The sequence below is a fragment of the Rhinopithecus roxellana genome, chromosome 6, assembly GCF_007565055.1.
Source record: "Rhinopithecus roxellana isolate Shanxi Qingling chromosome 6, ASM756505v1, whole genome shotgun sequence".
In the NCBI taxonomy this organism is placed as follows: Eukaryota; Metazoa; Chordata; class Mammalia; order Primates; family Cercopithecidae; genus Rhinopithecus; species Rhinopithecus roxellana.
In genome coordinates this window covers 153,762,454-153,783,146 of record NC_044554.1, presented here as the reverse complement: position 1 = coordinate 153,783,146, position 20,693 = coordinate 153,762,454, and the positions used below count along the sequence as shown (strand labels likewise).

The 20,693-nt window shown below is 41.8% G+C and overlaps 1 protein-coding gene across 1 annotated transcript in view; it reads left to right on the top strand.

The window, feature by feature from the left end:
* Positions 1-20,693, top strand: part of BMPER (BMP binding endothelial regulator) — a 252,570-nt gene that overhangs the window by 66,248 nt on the left and 165,629 nt on the right. The window contains exon 6 of the mRNA XM_010357797.2: positions 4,183-4,265. Coding sequence (XP_010356099.1) covers positions 4,183-4,265 — 83 coding nt within the window. The remainder of the gene's footprint in view (positions 1-4,182; positions 4,266-20,693) is intronic.

Below are 20,693 nucleotides of genomic sequence, written 5' to 3'. Positions count from 1 at the left end.
TTACATCTGTGTACCTAATGGGTTTAGAGAGCGAGCTCCTTTGCATAGAAATATCCGCTTGGCCTCCTTGGTGTGCCCAGCATGAATGCAATGTGCTGGAGGTCCTGGCATGCAGGTTCTCCAGGCTCCAAGGTCTGCTTTCCACTCCACAGAGCTACAGGTAGTGCTTATTTTGGAAGAAAAGGCTGTGGCTTTCTCTGGCTTCCAGAAATGTCTTTTTACTGCTTCATATTGCAAAATCCTGGCCAGAGCTGGCCATGGTGATGAGGTGACCAGATGTTTTCTGAAAACTGAGAGCTGTGTCCCTAAGTGAATTTAGCTTAGGGTTTTGCTAGTCTCAGTTTTCTGTGTGGTTCAACAAGGTGAACCCTCTGTCTTTTTTAGAGGGACCTGCTTTCTAGCTGACAGCAAAAGGATCTTTCCTTTGCAGTGGCTGGAACGTTTCCTTTTACTTTTCTGAACAGGATTACAAAGGCCTCCTGCATCTTTTCCTGCCTTTACATACAAGCCTGGGGATTTTGAGGTGAGAGATTTTTCCTGATCTCTTAAGCCACTGGCCGATAGTCTCCGACAGGTGTTCTGCATTTTGTTGTTGTTGTTTTTTTTCTGAGTGCTTTTCCTCAAGAGTGGTAATACGACTACTGCTCTGCTTTTGAGGTTAATCTCCAAAGGGCCTTCTGTTCTTGGAAACTTCCTCTGAAGTGCCTAAGGCACCACGGGACACTCTGCAGAGATGAGCTCCTGCTCCATTCTCAGGCACCTGTCGCTTTCTTCCATGCGGTCTGAAAGGCATGGTCCCTTTCAGAGTTCAGCCTTTTCTCATCCTTGAATGACAAGGATAGCCAGCTTCCACTTATGTCTAACCCTTCTCAGCTCCCCTGGCTGTCTTTATTCAGCTTCCTTTTCACACTGGGATTTCTGCAAAGCTTGTATTGTTCATGAGCTTACATGAAAGCCAAAAACTGGTTGAAAGTAAAATTATTTTTTCCATTATCCAGTTATTTTGTGTCTATCAAGCAGAGATTGCTTGAGTGCTTTTCCCTCAGAATGCGTTGAAAGGTTTGTATCACCTAACTGTATCCTTAAATGCCTACAGGATCTTTAGTCAATGAGATCAGTAGTTGTCCAGGCTGCATACCAGAGTCACCTGGAAATCCTTAAAAAAATCAGTCTTGATGATCAAGCTGTATCCCAGACCAATTCCATCAGAATCTCTGAGGAACTCTGGGGTCTCAGATCTCCCAGATAATTTCTATACACAGCCAACCCTGACATTGATAACAGAGCATATTTTATATACCATATAGATTTAAAAATATCATAGCTCTTAAATATGAATTCAGTTGTGTTGAGTAGACTTGTTGCTTTATTTTTTATTTATTTATTTATTTTATTTATTTATTTTTTTGAGATGGAGTCTCTCTCTGCTGCCCAGGCGGGAGTACAGTGGCATGATCTCGGCTCACTGCAACCTCCACCTCCCGGGTTCATGCTATTCTTCTGCCTCAGCCTCCCAAGTAGCTGGGACTACAGGCGCCCGCCACCATGCCTGGCTAATTTTTTTGTATTTTTGGTAGAGATGGGGTTTCACCCTGTTAGTCAGGATGGTCTCGATCTCCTGACCTCATGACCCACCTGCCTCGGCCTCCCACAGTGCTAGGATTACAGGTGTGAGCCACTGTGCCCGGCCGACTGTTGCTTTGTTGACCCAGAATCAACTCAGAGCTGCCCTCTCCTCATAACCATGGGATCCATCATGGACCAACAATAATGAAATGGAATACTTCAAGCCCAAGACCTCTCACCCTGTAGAACATTCTCCTCACTTAGGAGATAGTCATATTTTCAGGCTGCCTTTGAAACTGTGGGTACACAAACAGCAGAGTGATCTATTTCAGCAGTTGAAGTTATATTTGAGCCATTGCTTCTTCCACTCTCTTTTTGGTTGGGTTTCTAGGAAGGAAAGGGCTGAACTCCATGACTGCTCATATTACAGTGCTAAGTCCTCACAGCCATCCACTGTTTACACAAGAAGAAATTAGGCCCACCGAGAATAAGTGCCTGCCTGAGGTCTGTGAGTGAGTAAGGGCCGAAGATGGGGTTGGGATCCAGCCCCTCCTCTTTTCTGACCACCATAGGGCACTACCTCCCATGCCCATACATGCTGCAAGAATTGAGAAGCTTAGGTCCAGGTGCTCTGGGAGGCAAATCTTTAAGAATTGGTGTGCCAGTGTCACCCACCAGCCCCCTGACACCTGGGCAGGCTCTGTGTCCTCAGTTATGGAGTCATGAATCAATTTCATTCCCTCTCCTTAATTTCAAAGGCCAGCCTTTGGGATGCAAATTGGAGGATCCAGAAGGAACTGTATCCACAAGGCATTATCTTTTGTCTTGTGAGGGAGTCTTCAGCCAAATCTAGAGAGGGAGAGTCAAGAGAAGCCTTGGATATCCTCCTTGGTCACTCGGAAGGACTGGCATAGATCAGGAAATGGCATTATGTGTAATGACAAACACGTAATCCATGGTCAGTTTCTTCCCGAAGCAGATTTTAGGGCATTCTTGGTCGACTGCTCTTTCCTTTTCGCTGGGCTCTTTGCTCAGGAATGGTGGGTTGTGATGGAAACAATTTGCATAGAATTTTCATTTAAAATTCCTTTAAGTGGTCAAGTGTAGATTGTTATAGTTAATCTGGCAATCTGTATGACAAAATCAGTGGTGCAAACCTGTATGAAAGAATTAAAGCTGCCTTGTTGGAAGTGCACCTTAAAGAGAGACGACTGGGTATCTGCCATAGTAACAGTGCTGAGATACAGCCACTAGGAGGGCCCCACAGTTACCAAGCCTTCTGGCATCACTGAGAATACCAAGGAGCTGGTTGATTGCTAACTCTGCATGCCAGTAGCATACAGATCTTATGCCTGGGGCATTTTTTTAAACCACAGTTTCACTTGGTAATGCAACTTCAGGCTCAGTAGCACTTGTCTGCATGTCTTCCATTTAACAAAGGGCTCTGTATCTAGCTTAAGATGAATAAGGTCAGTGGCCAGATCAGGTGAGGGTAATGCCCATTCTTCTTTGTCAGGAACCAGCAGCTCCAAGAGCTTGGTGGGTTCTGCAGATGGCTTTAGCTGGCAGGCCTTGAACACTCATTCTCAGGGGCGTGGAGCAGTCTTCCACAAGACCCCGCTTTGGCTAACTTTTGCCCACTGCTAGCTCTGCTCCCAGCACTGTCTTCCGTGGAGAAAGTGACCTCAGCTGTCCTGGCCCAGCACCTTGTGAGGTCAGTCCTGAGGAAAGTGGCTTTGCTGTTAACTCATAGTTGTCCCATGGCCTGTGTGACACAGGGTTCCTGTCTGGTCTGTGCGTCCTGCCATTTATGACCTCTCTTTGGAATCTGGCAGTGTCCTGGGCATCTTTCTGAATAGGGAACACCTCCTGGGTTTTGGTCCTATTATTAGCTCAAACTTGGAGGGGGCCACAGTCCCTTTAACAGAGAGTGTGGGGCTGAAAACCCATGTGATACCTCCTGTCCTGCCTCTGCCCCTTCTTGCCTTTGTACCTGGTCCTCTGAACAGTGCAGCAGATGGGTCAGAACTGATTTTGAATTCTAGCTCTGCCACCTGCCAGCTGGGGTGAGTTACTTTCCCCTCTGACCCACATTTTCCTTATCTGTGAAAAGAGTGATGAAAGTCCCTACTTTGTAGGATCATTGAGGATATGGAGTGAGGTAGGGGTACCTAGGATGCGGTAGAGGCTGTGCCATTCTTAGGTACTCATTGAGTGGGGCCCCTGGTGTCATCTGTTCTGAGCTCATGGTTGACTTCTCTCCCTTGGCCTTCCATCTGCCTCCTCTGGCCCCTCTGGGTTTGGTCCCTCTGGCAGTGGGCAGCATGATCACCATGCAGCTCCCTGCATGGCTCTCTATGGTGCACTGCTGCCCCTTGGGCTGTCCTGGGTTCCAATGTCTTATTTGTTTTCCAGAATCTTTGGGGTTTCGTGTCCCATGCCCATCTTTTGCCTCTGTTTTTTTCTTTTCACACTATGCAGCAATCTTGTTCACTGGTTGAAGAAGACACTTGGCTGGGTGGAGATAGGCAATGGATGAACTGTGGATAGAAGGATTGTGTCAGGTTGAATGACGGTGGCTGTTGCCCTAATTCTAAACTCTTCTCTGCTTTCCAGGTTGTGTGTTTGAGGGTGTGCAGTATCAAGAAGGAGAGGAATTTCAGCCGGAAGGAAGCAAATGTACCAAGTGTTCCTGCACTGTAAGTCCTGCTGTGGATGTTCACAGGGTATCCTTCGGGCTAAGCACTGCTTGTGCTCACCAGGAGCACCCTACAGCCTCTCCCTCGACTCCTTTCTGGGGAAATGTCAGTCCCTCCTGATGTGGAGCCGAGGGATAAGCTCATCCACCTGGCTCGGCGCTACTGACATTCTGGGCTGGGAAATTCTTCTTCATGGGCCTGTCCTGTGCATTGCAGGATGTTTAGCAAGGTCCCCTGGCTCCACCAACTGGATGCCAGTAAACCCCTCCAGCTATACCACCACCAATGTCTGCAGACCACCCATTGGCCCATGGAGGGCAAACTTGCTCCCGATTGAGAAACTCTGCTCCGAAGCGTGAGGAAGAGAGGCTGCCTTTCCTCCACATGCCTCCTTTTTTTGGAGAAGGCATGGATTTTCTGTTCCTCAGGAGTTGAGGAGCTTCTTGCTGAGGCAGCTGCTTGGTTTTTTAGTGCAGCCAAATAAGAAGTGATGGGGACAAACACAGCTTGCTTCTGTGCATCCTGAGGGGTGAGAACCTGGTTTGAGGGCTGATCATTTACAGGTTGCAGAGTGGATAGGAGGAAATTGCCTGAAATGTTGGGTTCAGGGCAGAAGAGGAGTTAGACAAAGTTATAGGCTTGTCTTTCCAAGCATTACTAAATTCTAAGCCGTATACTAATGATCTCTCCAACAAGCTTAGATATAAAAAAGAACTTGGCAGTGCTATTATTTTAAAGGGATCCTTTACATTAATATATGTTAAATTTAGGGTGAAGTCAGTGGTGGTGGTAGTGATAGGGAATCTAGTCTTAACCAGCTGCTCCAAGTTATTTACAGTAGGGAATTAGTACAACCATCTATTTTTTAAGCTTTTAATCTGTTATAAGAAAGAACATACATTTTCCAAGTCACTTGTGACTCAGTCTGCATCTCAGAATATTAAAAGGAAAATACATGGGTAACTCTAGCATCCTAATTTCACCAAAACAGAATCATATGTGGATCATCATAAATCATAGCATTTGTTGTTTCTCTACATGTCTTTTCGAAAATCTTTCCTCCTCCCTTCAGCACACATGCACCCAACCTAGAGAATACAGATTAGAGGAAATATGATCAAGTGTGATAGCTTTTGTATGGGGGAGAAGGAGGTAAAAAGAAAGGGAGGGAGGAAGAGAGTATATATGTATGTGTCTGTATATCTAGATATAAAACATATGCAATATACATAATGTACATCATGTATATAATAATATATAAAAAACACAAAGTACTCATGAAAATAGGCATGAGCTTGCATATTCCAACTCAACCGCCATATTGTTCCTCTCCTGCTAATTTTGACTAAATAGCTTTATTTTTTAATTTTTTATTTTTTGAGACAGAGTCTTGCTCTGTCTCCCAGGCTGGAGTGCAGTGGCGCTATGTCAGCTCACTGTAGCCTCTGACTCTAGGCTCAAGTGATTCTCCTGCCTCAGCCTCCCAAGTAGCTGGGATTACAGGTGTGCACCACCATGCCTGGCTAATTTTTGTATTTTTAGTAGAAATGGGGTTTCACCGTGTTGGGCAGGCTGCTCTGGAACTCCTGACTGCAAGTGATCTGCCCGCCTCAGCCTCCCAAAATGCTGGGATTACAGGTGTGAGCCACTATGCCTGGCCTAAATAGCCTTATTTTTTATGTAAATGATTTCTATTTACCATTAAATATTACCCATTTCTCAATTGTATTTCTTCCATACTGTAAACTATGAAGCTTTCTGATAATTTTTAAAAAATAATCTTATGCTTTTGGGAGTAGACTGAGGAAAAACAAGGCATATTTCAATAGGAAATCGTAAATGTGCATCTGAATGAACTGCCTTTCCGGGTAAAGGTGTGCCAAGGTCAGGCAGCTGAGCCTCCTTGGAGAGGAAATTTAGAAGGTGGTAAAGAAAATGGAAAGTTCCTGCAGCTGTACCAGTGACAGCCGGCCAGAGTTCTCCAGTGCTGGAACTGGAAATGAGCTTAGAGATGATATGTACAGGGGTCACAAACCAAAATGTACTGCAGGCATTCTGATTTCATATGTTTCTAAACACAATGCATGATGAATGAAACACCAAGTTTTCCTGCCTAGTGAGTTCTTGCCAGACCTGGAGTCTATTCCTTTCTCATATCCTTATATTTAATTTTGTGTATTCCTGTATTATTTCTAGTTTTCTGCAGTGCCACCCTCAGCACTCAAAGGGCGACGGATGACTTTGATTATGCTCCTGATATCAGTCTTTAGATGAATAGAATAAATGGGAGAGGCAATGGAGTTCTTGCTTGAGGATAGGACTTTGGTGTACCAGCTTGGGTATGGGGAGTGTCATGAGAGCAGTTTTTCTTTTATGAACACACACATTTGAGGTGTAAGCTCGCTTTTTTGTAGCTTGTTAGTAAAATAATCTGGTTTTTAATATTCTTTCATTTTTGCTACCTTTTGATGGAGTACACTAAAAAAAAAAGTAATGTCTTGGCAGCAAATGGCCCTCTCTTGAGGATGGTAACTGTGGAGATGTTCACTTTAGAATGGAATATATTCCAAATGTATGGCCTGGAGGCATGGAGTTTAACTAGGAGGCATGGAGTTTGCCAGTGTTGCCCTGGCAGCCAGCTCGGAAGCTTTGGCATGTGAGGTGCGTGCAGGTGTGGGGTGCCGTCTTGCTGTGTGAGGGGGCAAAGCTGAAGAAGGGTTTTAGACGGGACCTGTGCGAGGCCACATGCCCCACTGAGGAGGCTGCCAGAGAGGTGTTCATAATGTTAGGCTGCAGCTTCCCTTGTACAAATGAAGACTGCATGTAAAAACCTGTTTTGCTTTGGTAGAAATAGAAAGTTGTATATATAGAGAAATACAAACCTATTATGCACTGGAGCATGTATATAGTATTTATATGACTATATATTTGTTTGTATATCTCTATATCTATAATTGCATGTATCTATACACACACACATATATATGTATATAAAAACATGCCTATACATACAAATACAAACATACACATTTCTAAGATATTTCTCAACACGTTTCTAACATACACATGTTTAAGATTGGATGCCCCAGAAACAGATCTTGAGACAAGTATATATGTGTAAGTAGTTTATCTGGGAGATACAGAAGGCATGGGCAGAAGAGTGTGGAGGGGAGACAAGGATGAAGAAGCAGCCAGTTGAGGGAATGTCACTGAGTGCTATGGTCTGAATGTCCCCCAAAATTCGGTTGAAACTTAATTGCCATTGTGGTGGTATTAAGAGGTGGGACGTTTAGGAGGTGATTAAGCCACGAAGTCTCTGCTCTCATGAATGGCCAAGTGTCCTTATATAAGGGCTTGAGGGAGGAAGTTCATCTCTCTTGCCCTTCTGTCACTCCCGCGATGTAAGGACACAGTGTTCCTCACCTTTGGAGGTTGCAGCAACAAGGCGCCATCTTGGAAGCAGAGAGAGCAGCCCTCACCAGACACCAAACCTGCCAGCACCTTGATCTTGGACTTCCCGGCATTCAGAACTGTGAGAAAGAAATTCCTGTTCTTTATAAGTTACCCACTCTCAGATATTTTGTTGTAATAGTACAAGTAGACTTTGACACCAAGTGAGCTACCATTGTGTGTGACCAGAGCTTAGTCTTGCTGGGGAAAGTCTGGAAGCCAGTGTAAAATTCCTGCCTCAGAATGTTTTCACTGAAGGAGTGAGAGAACTGAAATGTCTACACACCAACTCCAACCAGGCTTTGGTTGAGGGCTGATCCCGGGGGGTCTTGATTGGGTAACATTTCTAGCCTACCCCTCAAGGGGCAGAGTAGTCTTTAGCAGCAAGAGGAAGAAACACAAAAACAGATATTTCTCAACTTACAGTGGAGTTATGCTCCGATAAATGCATTGTAAGTTGAAGATACCTTAAGTTAAAAATGCCTTTAACACACCTAACCTACTGAACACTGTAGCTTAGCCTAGCCTGTCTTCAGCATGCTCAGAGCATTTATATTAGCATATAGTTGGACAAAATCATCTAATACGAAGCCTATTTTATAATAAAGTATTGAATAGCTCATTAAGCTTCTTAAAAACTGTACTTAAAGTGAAAAGCAGAATCAAAAGTACATATTCTACTGAATGCATATCGCTTAAGTCAAAATATCATCAGGGACTAACTGGACTGGAAGTTAGAAGTATGGGCATGTGCACGCACCAAGTGGTAAGGGTGAGAGGATGTGGGTATGGCAGCAACAGAGTCAGCTACAACATATGTATGTGTGCATATGTGTCCATATATATGCACATAAACATCTATACATTCATGTGTTTGTGAATATGTATGTGTATATATGCAGATGCATATGCATGCACACATATGCATAAACATGTTTGGAAGACTAAGCCTTTAGCTTTTCCCCAAACCTATTACTCTCTTTCGCCTCCAGTCCTTTGCTCATGCTGCTATCCTGTCTGTAATTCCTTTCTTCTGCTTGCTCACCTGGTGAATCTTGACCTTTCCAAGTCTGTTATCACCACCCCACTGCAACTCCCTGAGAACATGATTCCCCCAAGGAGAAGCAAATGTTTTCTCTTTTGTATTCCTGAGACTCCATGGCTCTCATTTGCTATAGCTTCCCTGCCATCTTTCCTTCCCTCCTCCTCCGTGCTTAGCACCACTGGCAGCTGCTCAACAATGGTGTCCCCCTTCTTCTTTCCTATTGCTGTCTTTTGATGTAGTACACTAAGAAAGAATAATGTTTCCTCTTCCATCCTGTAACTTCTGCCCTTCCAAGCTGGCCAGCCTATTCTTGCCTGGGAGAGTAACTCTGGTCAGATATCCCCTTATCACTAGCTTACTGTTTGCCTTGGAGGCACACCCTAGGGAGTTGTGTGTGTGTGTGTGTGTGTGTGTGTGAAGCATCCCTCGGGGGTATTATCCAGCTCCAGTGGATGAACTGCAAACTCTTCATGGTGTCCCCACTGGCAAGTGGCTTGTATATGGCATGTGGCTTGTATTTGTGGTCCAAACCACTTAGTTACACTCTCTGAATTTGTGAAAATCTGTCTACTGATGTTTTTGTGATGTGGTGACAGAGAGACAGACCACCAGGAAGACACTGTCTTATTGAGATGGATTCTTGAGATCATGAAACAAATGCCTCACACATGATTGTACATCCTGGTTTCAGCGTGTCCATCTCTATGGCATTCCAGACAATTGAGAACATGATAACATTTGCGGATTATCTGGAGGGGATTTCACAACCTTTTGCTCTTATCCATTCCAGAAGCAGACCTAACATTTTTAGGTGTGACTATCATCATGACTCACTCAGAAAACATGGTGTTTTCTTATCACTTGTTAAACTGCATCATCCCTGTTTACCCATTATGGAAATAAAAAAGCCAAGAGAACCACTTCTTCAGAGTCCCAATATTCATCAGGGGAGTGACAGCTTGAGTCCCATTAGCTGTTCCATACAGCAGTCTGAGTCATACTTGAGTGCATTCTTTATGAGATGTGTTCAGTGCAAATAAGTACTATATTCATTTTTAAATGGAAAGAGGATTCTTTCCTAACACTGAAGCAAACAGTAGTTTATAAAGTATACTGAGTGTTGGTTAAAGCATACCTTGGCTTCCTACCTGCTTAACTGTACAGCAGACAGCTTTGTGTGGCTTTGTTCAGTCAACTTTTCAGGAAACAGACTGGTAGCAGCCGGCGCAGACATTTCTGTAAAACCTGTCTTCAATGTTGTGAGACTAAAGACCAAGGTGCCAATGAGAGATGTTTGTGTTCTTTTTACCAAACTATTTTAAGAACCCCAGGGGCTCAGTGTTCTTGGAAATTGCTTACAGGAGGGAGTATAGCCCACAGAGTGCTAGGACACTCTTAAAAGAGCAGCAAGTCCTCTGTCTGTAAAACCAGCCAGATTAACCGGCCAAGATCAATTACTTTTGCTGACAAAGGCATATTAAGTTCAGAGGAGTTTTACCAATAAACATGGGTTGTTAATGGGCTGTCTGTGATGGAGGAGCTGTGCTTTATTGGCTCTTAGAAGCCCTGAAGTCCATAAACACCTTTGCTCTCACTTACACTTTAGATATTGCAAAGTGCTGTCTCCCAGGGAAAATGAAACTCCAAGGAAGGTTACTTGAAGAAAGCAAAGAAAATGGAGACCCTCATGGCTTCCCTGTCTCTTAGACTGGATTCTTGAAGATGTTCTGAGCAGCCAGGCAGGGTCCAGCCTCTGTCAACCTCTCTGACCTTATCACTGTCCCTCATCCTTGTCCTCTCTGCTTTGGCCACTCTGGCCTTCAGACAGAACCTCTCCATCCTTGCTACACAAAGGGAGGACTCCCACCAGCAATGTGGGTCTCACCTGTGAGCTCTTTAGAAATGCGACATCTCTGTCCCTCTTCCAGGCCCACTGAATTGAAATCTGCCATTCCACATGATCCCAGAAGTTCATTTGCCAAATAAAGTTTGAGAAGCACTGGCCTCATATCTCATGGCTTTTACTTAGGCTGCTTTTTCTTTTTCCTCCCATTTCTCCTTCCCATCGCCCTATACCTAGACAGTCTCCACCCACTCATGCGGCACTGCAAAGCCCAGACATTCTTTCTTTAGGGAAGCTTGTTCTGATTCCCAAGACCAGATCACTTCCTGTTGTGAAACTCTTTTATAGCACCCCATACTTTACTCTCCAAATATCTAAAATGATTTGTAATTATATATTTTTGTTTGTGATGGTTTTATTTAACTCCATCCATTAGGGTAAAATGGTGACTGTATCTTCCGTGCTTGGCACATAACGAGTATACATAATAATTTGCTGAATTCATGGACGAATGGATGCTGGTTTTTATTTTCCTTCTTTCCCCCCACTGCTTCTCTTCTGTCTCTCCTACTTTCCCCACCCACCCCAAACATTTAGTCTTCACCAAGTCAGGAGAGAATAGAGAGATGCATGTCATCGTGGATGAGCTCAGAAAGGAAGAGGGATTCATTTCAGCTGCTGTAGAGCTTATGACAAATTGTTTGGTATGGAATGTGTATGACTTCCCTGAGGATGTCTTGTTTGAAAAGTGTTCCCAGGCCTCAAAGATCCCCACAAGTTCTGGTGGCAGGAAGCTGTGGTGGCAGGAAGCAGTCACCAACGATCAGGGCCACTCACTGTGGCAGAGCTTTTGAAAGAGTAGAATCCCCTATCCTCAGAGTTGACCTTGCTCTGAAGTATATGGGGGACATGACTGACCTCCTGCTCCAGCGTCTCCAGCTCAGATAGCGGTTCTCTGTAGTAGGAGGCAAAGAGATGCCTCATCATTTCTGTGGTCACATGGTGCCCGACTGTGCTGTTTCTCCTTTGACTTGGGGACTTGGGACCTTCGATGCCTGAACCCTCTCTCATGGCCTCTGCCTTACTTGCAATAGTATGTGCAATTTGATGCATTTTAGTCATAAGCTGTCATTATATCTTCCCTGTCCACAGGGAGAAATTTGGCTACATCTGGGCAATAAATTGGAGAATTGAGCAATTATTGAGCAAATTAGATCAATGTGGGCAGTTTATCTAACTAGTGTGGGCCAAAAAGCCCCAGAGGAGTTTTCAAAACTAGTGTGAAATATTGGTGTAATTGCTACGATGTTGCATTTTGCGCTATGGATGTACCATCACCCTGAGGACAAAAAGGTCTTGATTTTGAACAGTCAGTTGAAAAAAAAAAGTGTTTTCTTAAAGGTCTGGATAGCACTTGGCCACTAGGAGGGGCCTTCAACTTGCTTAGAAAAGTAGCTGGTGTTCTGCTTGTTTTGTGACTGGACAATGAGCTTGTGAATCTTGGTGTTTTATGTTAGAAAGAATCCGAATAGTTGTGGTTTACCTGTCAGCCAAGACTTCTAGCGGAAGGTCTATTATAATGTCATTGTCATTGGATTGAATCCATAAATGCACAACTATTGTTATGGGATGTCAAATTCTGGTTTCTTGAAAATACCACCAAAATGACCTGTTTATAAGGCATAGCTGAATTAATTGCCTACCATAGTCATTGATCATTACCTTGACAGAGCCTTAGTAGCTTTTTGGAAGAAAGACGGCAAAGTTGGGATGAGGTTTTAGGGGATCTGGCTTAAGAGGGGTCTTTCAGTGTGAGGGCTTGATTTGGACTGGGAAAATTTCATGGTATGTTAGTTTAGAATTGCAGAAAACAGTAAGGCAAGAGCTTTAAATCACATCTTAAAACGTTCATGAGCATAGTTATCTGTGTTACTAGACTGTACGTTCAGCAAGTTGAGTACTTTTAGCAAGTTCCTGAACCCAGCAGGGGGCTCAATTTTTTTTATATTACAAATATTGGGAATAATTGTTACATATTTTAAATTCTACCTCATCCTGGACTTAAATGTTTTCAGACCAAATCCTAAATTTTAACCCTCATGTATGTTTTTATTTTAATGGCTTGTAGATTCCTTATGATGATTTCTTTCTATAATTTGTGTGTAGCTGAAATATTCTGTAAAGCTATTCTTCTACACGGGGAGACATCGACTTCATAATGAGCACAACAGGGAAAAAGTTGGAAAAGAAATATTTCTTTGACATTTGAGCATTTATATGAAAATGCATAGTTTGAAAAGAAATCCACAAATAATTTGTTTACAGAGGAATTATTGATAATAATAGTTATTATTACTGAATGTGTTCCCTGTGCCAGGTACATATAGTATATACTGTTAATTTTCACAATTGTTCTGCAACCTAGAAGGTCTTAGCTTCTTTAAAAAAAAAAAAAAAAACCATACCCAAGCTTCTGAGAAGTTTAATAGCCTGCCTAAAGTCTAAAAGCTAGTAAGAACTGAAGCCCTAAACTGCCTGATTGTAACGCTCCATGTCATTTCTCTCTGTCTATCCTCTCCCTGCACCAACCAATGCAATTTTGAGATATTATCTAGAATTGTTGGTGGAGATTTGAAACTGGGAAATGGCATTTGAGTCTATGGAGTGAAGAACAACCAGCCATTTTGAGGGAGAAATAATGGTGATGCAAACATTGGGAAAAAACCCAAATCTGGTGCAAGAAATATTAACACAATAAAATAATAAATTACACTTCCTCTCTCCAAAGTTCACACATCTAAGCAAGTTTAAACTCATACCAGATTTCAGCCTTGGGCATTGAGCCCAAGCCTTTGTCACTGTAATGCCAGTGTGGGTGAAGAACACATATCTGTTACCCTCAGGTAAGTTGGAAAATTGAGATATAATCTATAATGCATCTCCTTACCAAGAAATTATGCATACACAAAGAAAATGTGATAGTTTCTGGGCAGAGCCACCCTCATTGCCTCTGCGTCCAAAGATAGATAAAAATAAGTGTTTATCCAGCTGGGTACAGTGGCTCACGCCTGTAATCCTAGCGCTTTGGGAGGCTGAGGTGGGTGGATCACAAGGTCAGGAGTTCGAGACCAGCCTGATCAATATGGTGAAACCCCGTCTCTACTAAAAATACAAAAATTAGCCGGGCATGGTGGGGCGTGCCTGTAATCCCAGCTATTCAAGAGGCTGAGGTTGGAGAATTGCTTCAATCCAGGAGGTGGAGGTTGCAGTGAGCCAAGATCATACCACTGCACTCCAGCCTGGGCAACAGAGCAAGAGTTCAAAAAAAAATAAAAAATAAAAAGTGTGTATCCAGTGAGCTTATCTCTCCCTTGCAGTAGTCTACTGAAGTTTAAGCATTAATTTTGATAGCTCTCCTTGGAGATTTTATGGAGGAGTTGGGTTCACCTAGACATAGCTTTCAGTGGTTCTGAGAATGTAAATTTATCCTCCTGGTAGATGGAAGGAGAAATTGTGTCACTGCTTTTGAAGTTACTTTCTCTTATCTGTCTAAGAAGTAGATGTGTTTATAGATGTGAGTGAAATTTGGAAAAGGGATTAAAGTTGGTAGAAGAATTAGCTCAATTGATTAAGTCTCACTTCGTTGTATCCTTGAAAAGATCATTTCTTTAATTTTCTTCCTCATCCTTTTATTTTCTCTAAGGTCTGTCAAATTATGAGTTCCGTTATCCCCTAAAAATCCTAGAAAAGATATGAATTTTACTAAATGCTGAAGACTTTTAAAACTATCTGTCCATTCGTCTTTCTATCTTTATATCTCTGTCTGGCCTCTACAGCCAGCCAGTCCTTTGTTAGCTTAACCATGTTTGAGGGTCTATTCTGTGTTACACACTATATTAGGCCCTGAGCATTCAAAAATCAAGAGGAATTCACTTTTCCTTTTCAGCCAAATACAATCTATTGACTTGTGAAAATAAAACCATAATGCAGCCTTTCTTGTGCCACATGTAAAGCGTTGTATGATAATTTTTAAAAGCCTAGATATATTGAGAAATGAAAATAATCGTACAACTCAGGGATAACTACTGTTAATATGATTTAATATGTTTCCTTCTAACTTTTTTCCCTCCATATGTACATATAATTCTGTAGGTAGTTTTATATCCTTGTTATTTTCATTTAACATTATATTGTGAATATGTATCCATTTCATGAAAAAGTTGAGAATACTTTTAATGGCTACATATAATTAGTGGGTCAAGGAATCAGATATCTTAAGGTGTGTGTGTGTGTGTTGCTGAAGTACTTCAAATCAATGTCTTAATTCCCACTGCAATAAGCAGTGTAAAGATATATACTATATATTTCCTATCCCATAACTATTTTCCATTTGGGAATCTTGTTTTCATGGCATTTGGCTTCTGAAACTGAGCATTTTCCATATGTTTTTCAAATGTTCCATTTGTGTTTTTTTCTATAAATTATGTTTTTATTCTAATTTTTCTATTGGGTAAAGTTTTTTTGAAGTTTATATGTGTATGAAGAACCTTAATCCTCTGCTAGATGTGTTAAGATGTGTTTAAAAACACTGAAACAGTGCTTTGTGTGCCATTTGACCTTAACATGCATATGGCATGGTAGATAACGGCATAGTTTGCTAAAATCCCATGTCTTCTTCCAATCTTTACTTCTCAAATCTTGATCCAAATATATTAAAAAACAGAAAAGTGAGTCAGCATTGTCAGTTCCCACATTTATTTAGTCCAAGACTTTTCATTATTTAAACTCCTTCTTTTCCATCTCTAACTCCTTCATTTTGAGATTGCAACCCTCTGTACCTGCTCCCATACTGATATGAGTCATTGTTTTGAGTTTCTATAGTGCTTCCTCTTGTACTCATGGCTCTGCAGCCTCCTAACCTCCCCAGTCTTCTCGCTTTCCTTCTTGGCTCAGAAAGAGAACTATCCAGTAAACCCCTACTCTCCAAGCCTGGTTCTCATTTGGGCTCCTCTGCCCCTCTCTTTCTACTTTTCCCAGAATGTTGTTCTGGGTTTCAGATTTTAAGTTCCTAGTAGACAGGCATAATGTACCTCACACGTTGAGTACAGGATCTTACACATAGGAAACAGTGAATATTTAGCTAAATAGTCTTATAGCTGTTGATTTGCGTATCCATGTTCTTGAAAATGAGTTCTACAGTCTAGAACTTTTCTACCTTCCTAGTTGGATCTTGATGTCCATCTTGAAGGCAGTAGGAAAATATTCACGGTTTTAATGAGCATGGTTACCTCAAAGATTCATGATAAATCTGTAGAGGAAGAGGCTCCACACAAAACCATTGCAAAAGGCTGGTAAGGAGACTTAAGAGTAGCTGTGTGAAGAGGATGGAACGGGGGTGAGCTCAGGGGACAGCATGTCTAAGAATGTATCATTCTGTGTTGTGAGAGGATGAGAATGGAAATATTCATTAATGAAAATAAAAGAAATATCTTTTTTTTTTTTTGAGGCGGAGTCTTGCTCTGTCGCCCAGGCTGGAGTGCAGTGGCCGGATCTCAGCTCACTGCAAGCTCCGCCTCCCGGGTTCACGCCATTCTCCTGCCTCAGCCTCCCAAGTAGCTGGGACTACAGGCGCCCGCCACCTCGCCCGGCTAGTTTTTTGTATTTTTAGTAGAGACGGGGTTTCACTGTGTTCGCCAGGATGGTCTCGATCTCCTGACCTTGTGATCCGCCCGTCTCGGCCTCCCAAAGTGCTGGGATTACAGGCTTGAGCCACCGCGCCCGGCCAGAAATATCTTTTTTTTGGTCAACAAAATAGGATAAAATATTAGTCTCAGAGTACTTTAGGACATTTCCAGAACTTTCTGTTCTTTTTCTCCATTATTACCCAGATAACTTCATTTAAAAAACCGGTTTGGTACCTCTGGGTCTGCTGCTTTCCCTGCTCCTTTGCTCATGTGTGCTTCATGGCTCCCCTCCCCTCCTGTGCCCTTCCGTTCCTTCTCCTTCCCCACCTGCTTCCACTTCCCTGTCCCTGGTTCTACTTGAGCTTCCCCTCTTCCATTCCCATCAGGCGCTCTGCATGATAGGCTGGTATTAGTAAAGTACCATGACTCATATTCATCGCTATCTTGGTCTCTCCTCAAATAACTATCCCAGAATTTTGCACACACTAGATATTCAGGAAATATCTTTTGAATGAATTGATTACACATTTTGGCACCTTTTAAATGTCATTCAAATGTTCGATTTGGAGGGTGGCAGTGCTTTTGTGGGCCTGTGAATGGCTTCAATTACCACCATTCCCTCAGAGTGGAATGTTAAATGGTACCACTTGTTTGGTGTATGAGCCTCGATGTGTTTGCATCTCAGGGAGCCACAATCCTCCCTAAAGATTGGAGGATACTGAACCACAAACACACAAGGAGAAGAGTACTTCCTGTGCACCATCCAACATTCCCTTCTCAAGCCCATTTCTGAGCCTGTACTGAGTCATATGCAGTGACTCATCCTTCTGAAATCCACCTAAGATCTCGAGCTGTGGTTTAGAAGAGCCAACTTGAAATACTGAGCAGACTTTGCCATTTGGAGAGGACACAGCCTCTGTGATCTGGGTACACCTTCCATATACAGGGCCCCATGTCAGGTAGAAGTGACCAGGAGTCAGCTCCAGTGTCAAACACGTCTATCACAGAATACTACAACTTTTTTTTTTTTTTCCTCTTGTGCCTTTCTTCTGTTCTCTGTGATACACAGAGTCAGACAATGTAATCATGATTAACCACATTATGTTCCAGATGTTAAATTACAAAACTATGTGAGGACTTTTTAAACCTCTGACTATTGCTAGAATTCAACAACAGAAAAAACTTGATATCCATAATGAATAAAAAGGAAAACTATAGTTTATCCATGCCATTCTCTTTAGGCAAAAGGAGGGAGGTACCTGTTTCATTTTTGGCTTGATTAAATATAAATGTGTAATGTAGTCAAGCATTAACAAAAGCAGTTACTCATTATGAAGGAATATCCTTTGGTCATATTTTAAGAACTAACATTTAATAATAGAAAAGTTACTTTTTAATTTCAAAATGAATATGAAAAATTACTCTCATTACATTATTCATACTGATACATACCTTAATTTTTGTCATGCTGTCATTTGATGAAACAAGCATTTAGTATCCTGTCACATATTGGATTATAGGGCTGGGTTGACTTTAGGGATCTTTTCCCCACCAGTTGGGGTGATGAATGTGATTGGCAAATGCTAGGAGTGACTCTTTTTTGACATTGATGGGAAATGCATTTCTTTTCAGTGTCAAGTTCAAGAACAGGAGAGGGAGGGGACTCTTGAGAATTTTGGGTTTTGTTATTAGGTTTTCAGCATCCATAATATTCATAAACAATAGACACAGCTGTCTCTAATAACTAAGCCCACTAACTGAACGGACAGAACATATGCCCAGAAAAACATGAGATTGTAAGAGAATCTTTTTTTCCAACACAGAAATTTTCAGAGATTGAAGCAAGATTTCATTTATAACCCAAACTGTGTGTTTATCTCAAACTTCTATCATTAAGTAAAATAATTTGACCAAGATCTAGGAAAAATGCAGTGAAGTGTTTGGGATTTTTAGAAGTTTTGCCTTTGCTATTAGATTGTTCCGGGCTTTGGGCATGATGATGGATTCTATGTGCCGTGGGGGGATTGTTGTGAACAAAAGGCCACTGTCCTGGGAGTGAGGAGACCTGTGGTCCTGTCCTACCTCTACCAATGGCTAGTTATGTGACCTGGAACCTTCCCACTCACCTCTTCGGGACTCAGTTTCCCCATCAGTAAAATAAGGACTTGTTAGAATCTTTTCAGTTCTACAATTCTATAATTTCCCAATTCAGAAAGGGCTTTCACTTTCCTAGGATGCGAATTATTTGACTGACTCTAAATACCAGTTAATGGAAAAATTTTTTCTTATAGGTCACTGATACATTTTAAAACGTACATCTTAAATTTTACTTCTGAATTTATATACTGTAAAATTTACTCTTTTTTTGGGACATGGGAGTTTTTACAAGTGCAGTCATATACATTTTTAAATAGTCGATATTATCATAAATTATATTAAAAGATGCAAAAAGTCTTTACTTATGATTGTGGCCATGGTACAGCTTATTGTATTAAAACACTAAAAAGACTCTTACATAATAAAGTTTCTCTGAAATACTAAGACATGTGTGATACCTCATATATATCTAGGATAAAGAGCAAGAGGCTCTCATCCATTTTGGAGGACATGAAGTTCTTCACTCATGAAATGGATTTGTGGGTTCTGTTTGCAGAAACGCAATTAGAGGTAGACGAAGCTTTCCTTTTTCTCCTGAAGGTAAGGAGAAGACAATAAAATAGGACAACGTTGAGAGCCAGGATGAGACCTCCTGTTGCAGGACTGTATCGCTGATGCTGCTGAATGGGTGGACCTTATATTTCTATGCTTGTCATACAATCTTATATTCCTAGCTCAGAAATGGAAAGGCATTCCAGTAGCATGATATGCCTCCACATTAGTATAAAACCAGGCCATGTAAGATTGATGATTTTTGGAAGAGCTTTGAGGTTCTCTAAGGAGATAGAGTCCCCGGCTGTTTTTGGCAGTGTTGGTTCTTTGAGATGTTAAGGTGTTGCTTTCTTCTCTGTGTTAATCCTTGTTGCTTCCCCATTCTAGGTGTTGTCCAAATGTTGCACAAAAGAGACCTGAATTTTCTGTGAGTTGGGGTCCCATGATCGGAGTCTTACAGTCAGGGATCACCTCACAAGTTTCATATATTCTACATGGGATCTGGCCCTGGTGAGGCCAGGGTACCCTGGTGGGTGGGACATGGTTTCTGGAGTTGGTCAGACAGGGATTCCATTCAGCTCTGCTCCTCGAGCAAATAAGTGTACAGCTCCGAGCCTCACTTTCCTCATTTATAAAATGGGGTACTGCTTCTTGGCAAGCAATACCCAGGAACCTTCTGTTCTCTTCCTCCATCTCTAACATGGTCGCTGCAGCAGATAGGACCTATGAAGCCATTTCATGCATAAAAAGTTTGATGCAAAACAAAAAAGTTAAGCTCCCTTGCTTCTCAACATAGGAATGAAAGAGTTACTTTCAGTAAAACTCTAGGGCTTTGGAAACTCAGAGAGTCCCACCCTTTTTATTTTTTTTTTAATAAAAGAAGACCCAGATGGTTGTGAGGATTTCATGGAATAATACATGCTGTGCCTACTAGCCAGCATCTAATAGGTGACTCCTTTTCCTGCATAGCTGAGTGATTTTAGCTGTCGTATTTTTTATGGTTACTGCTGAAATTCACTCTTTAGGACACTCAGTTTTATATCAAACCCAAATATATGAAGCCTAAGTTTTCTGGTTTGGTTTACTGAGGAGAAACCTACCAAATGCCTTCTTGCTGTCTACAATTATTGCCCTTCATACAGAAGGCTATGCATAGGGAGATAGTGGTTTGTAGTCTGAATCATTTCTTTTCTTCATGTAAGTAGCGACTGCATTTTATTTAGTACCTGTTTATGATGGGAAGGTCTACCACTATTCTAGTTATATTCTAGTCTTGCACTGTCTGGTAGAAATATGGTGTGAGCCATATATGCAATTTTTATTTTTCTGGTAGCTGCATTACTATAACTTTTTAAAAAGTTGAATTAATTTTGCATTAAAATAAGTTTAAAAAGGTGAATAATTTTCATAATACACCATACCTAACCCCATATATTAAAATATTATCGTTTCAACATGTAATCATTATAAAAATATTAATGGAATATCTTACATTCTCTTTATTTTTGTACTAAGACTTTAAATTCCAGTGCGTATTTCTCACTTACAGCACTTCTTCTTTCAGGCTAAACACATTTCCAATGCTCAATCACACATGTGGCTGGTGGCTAGCATATTGGACAGTGCAAGTGTAACCAATCTTGAGGGATAAGGAAGGAGCAGGTCTTATGTTCATGCTCAACAGGACCCTCCCTCCTCCCTCCCACTTAATGCCATCACATCCCATGTTGATATTCTCTACCCAGTTGGTACTGATA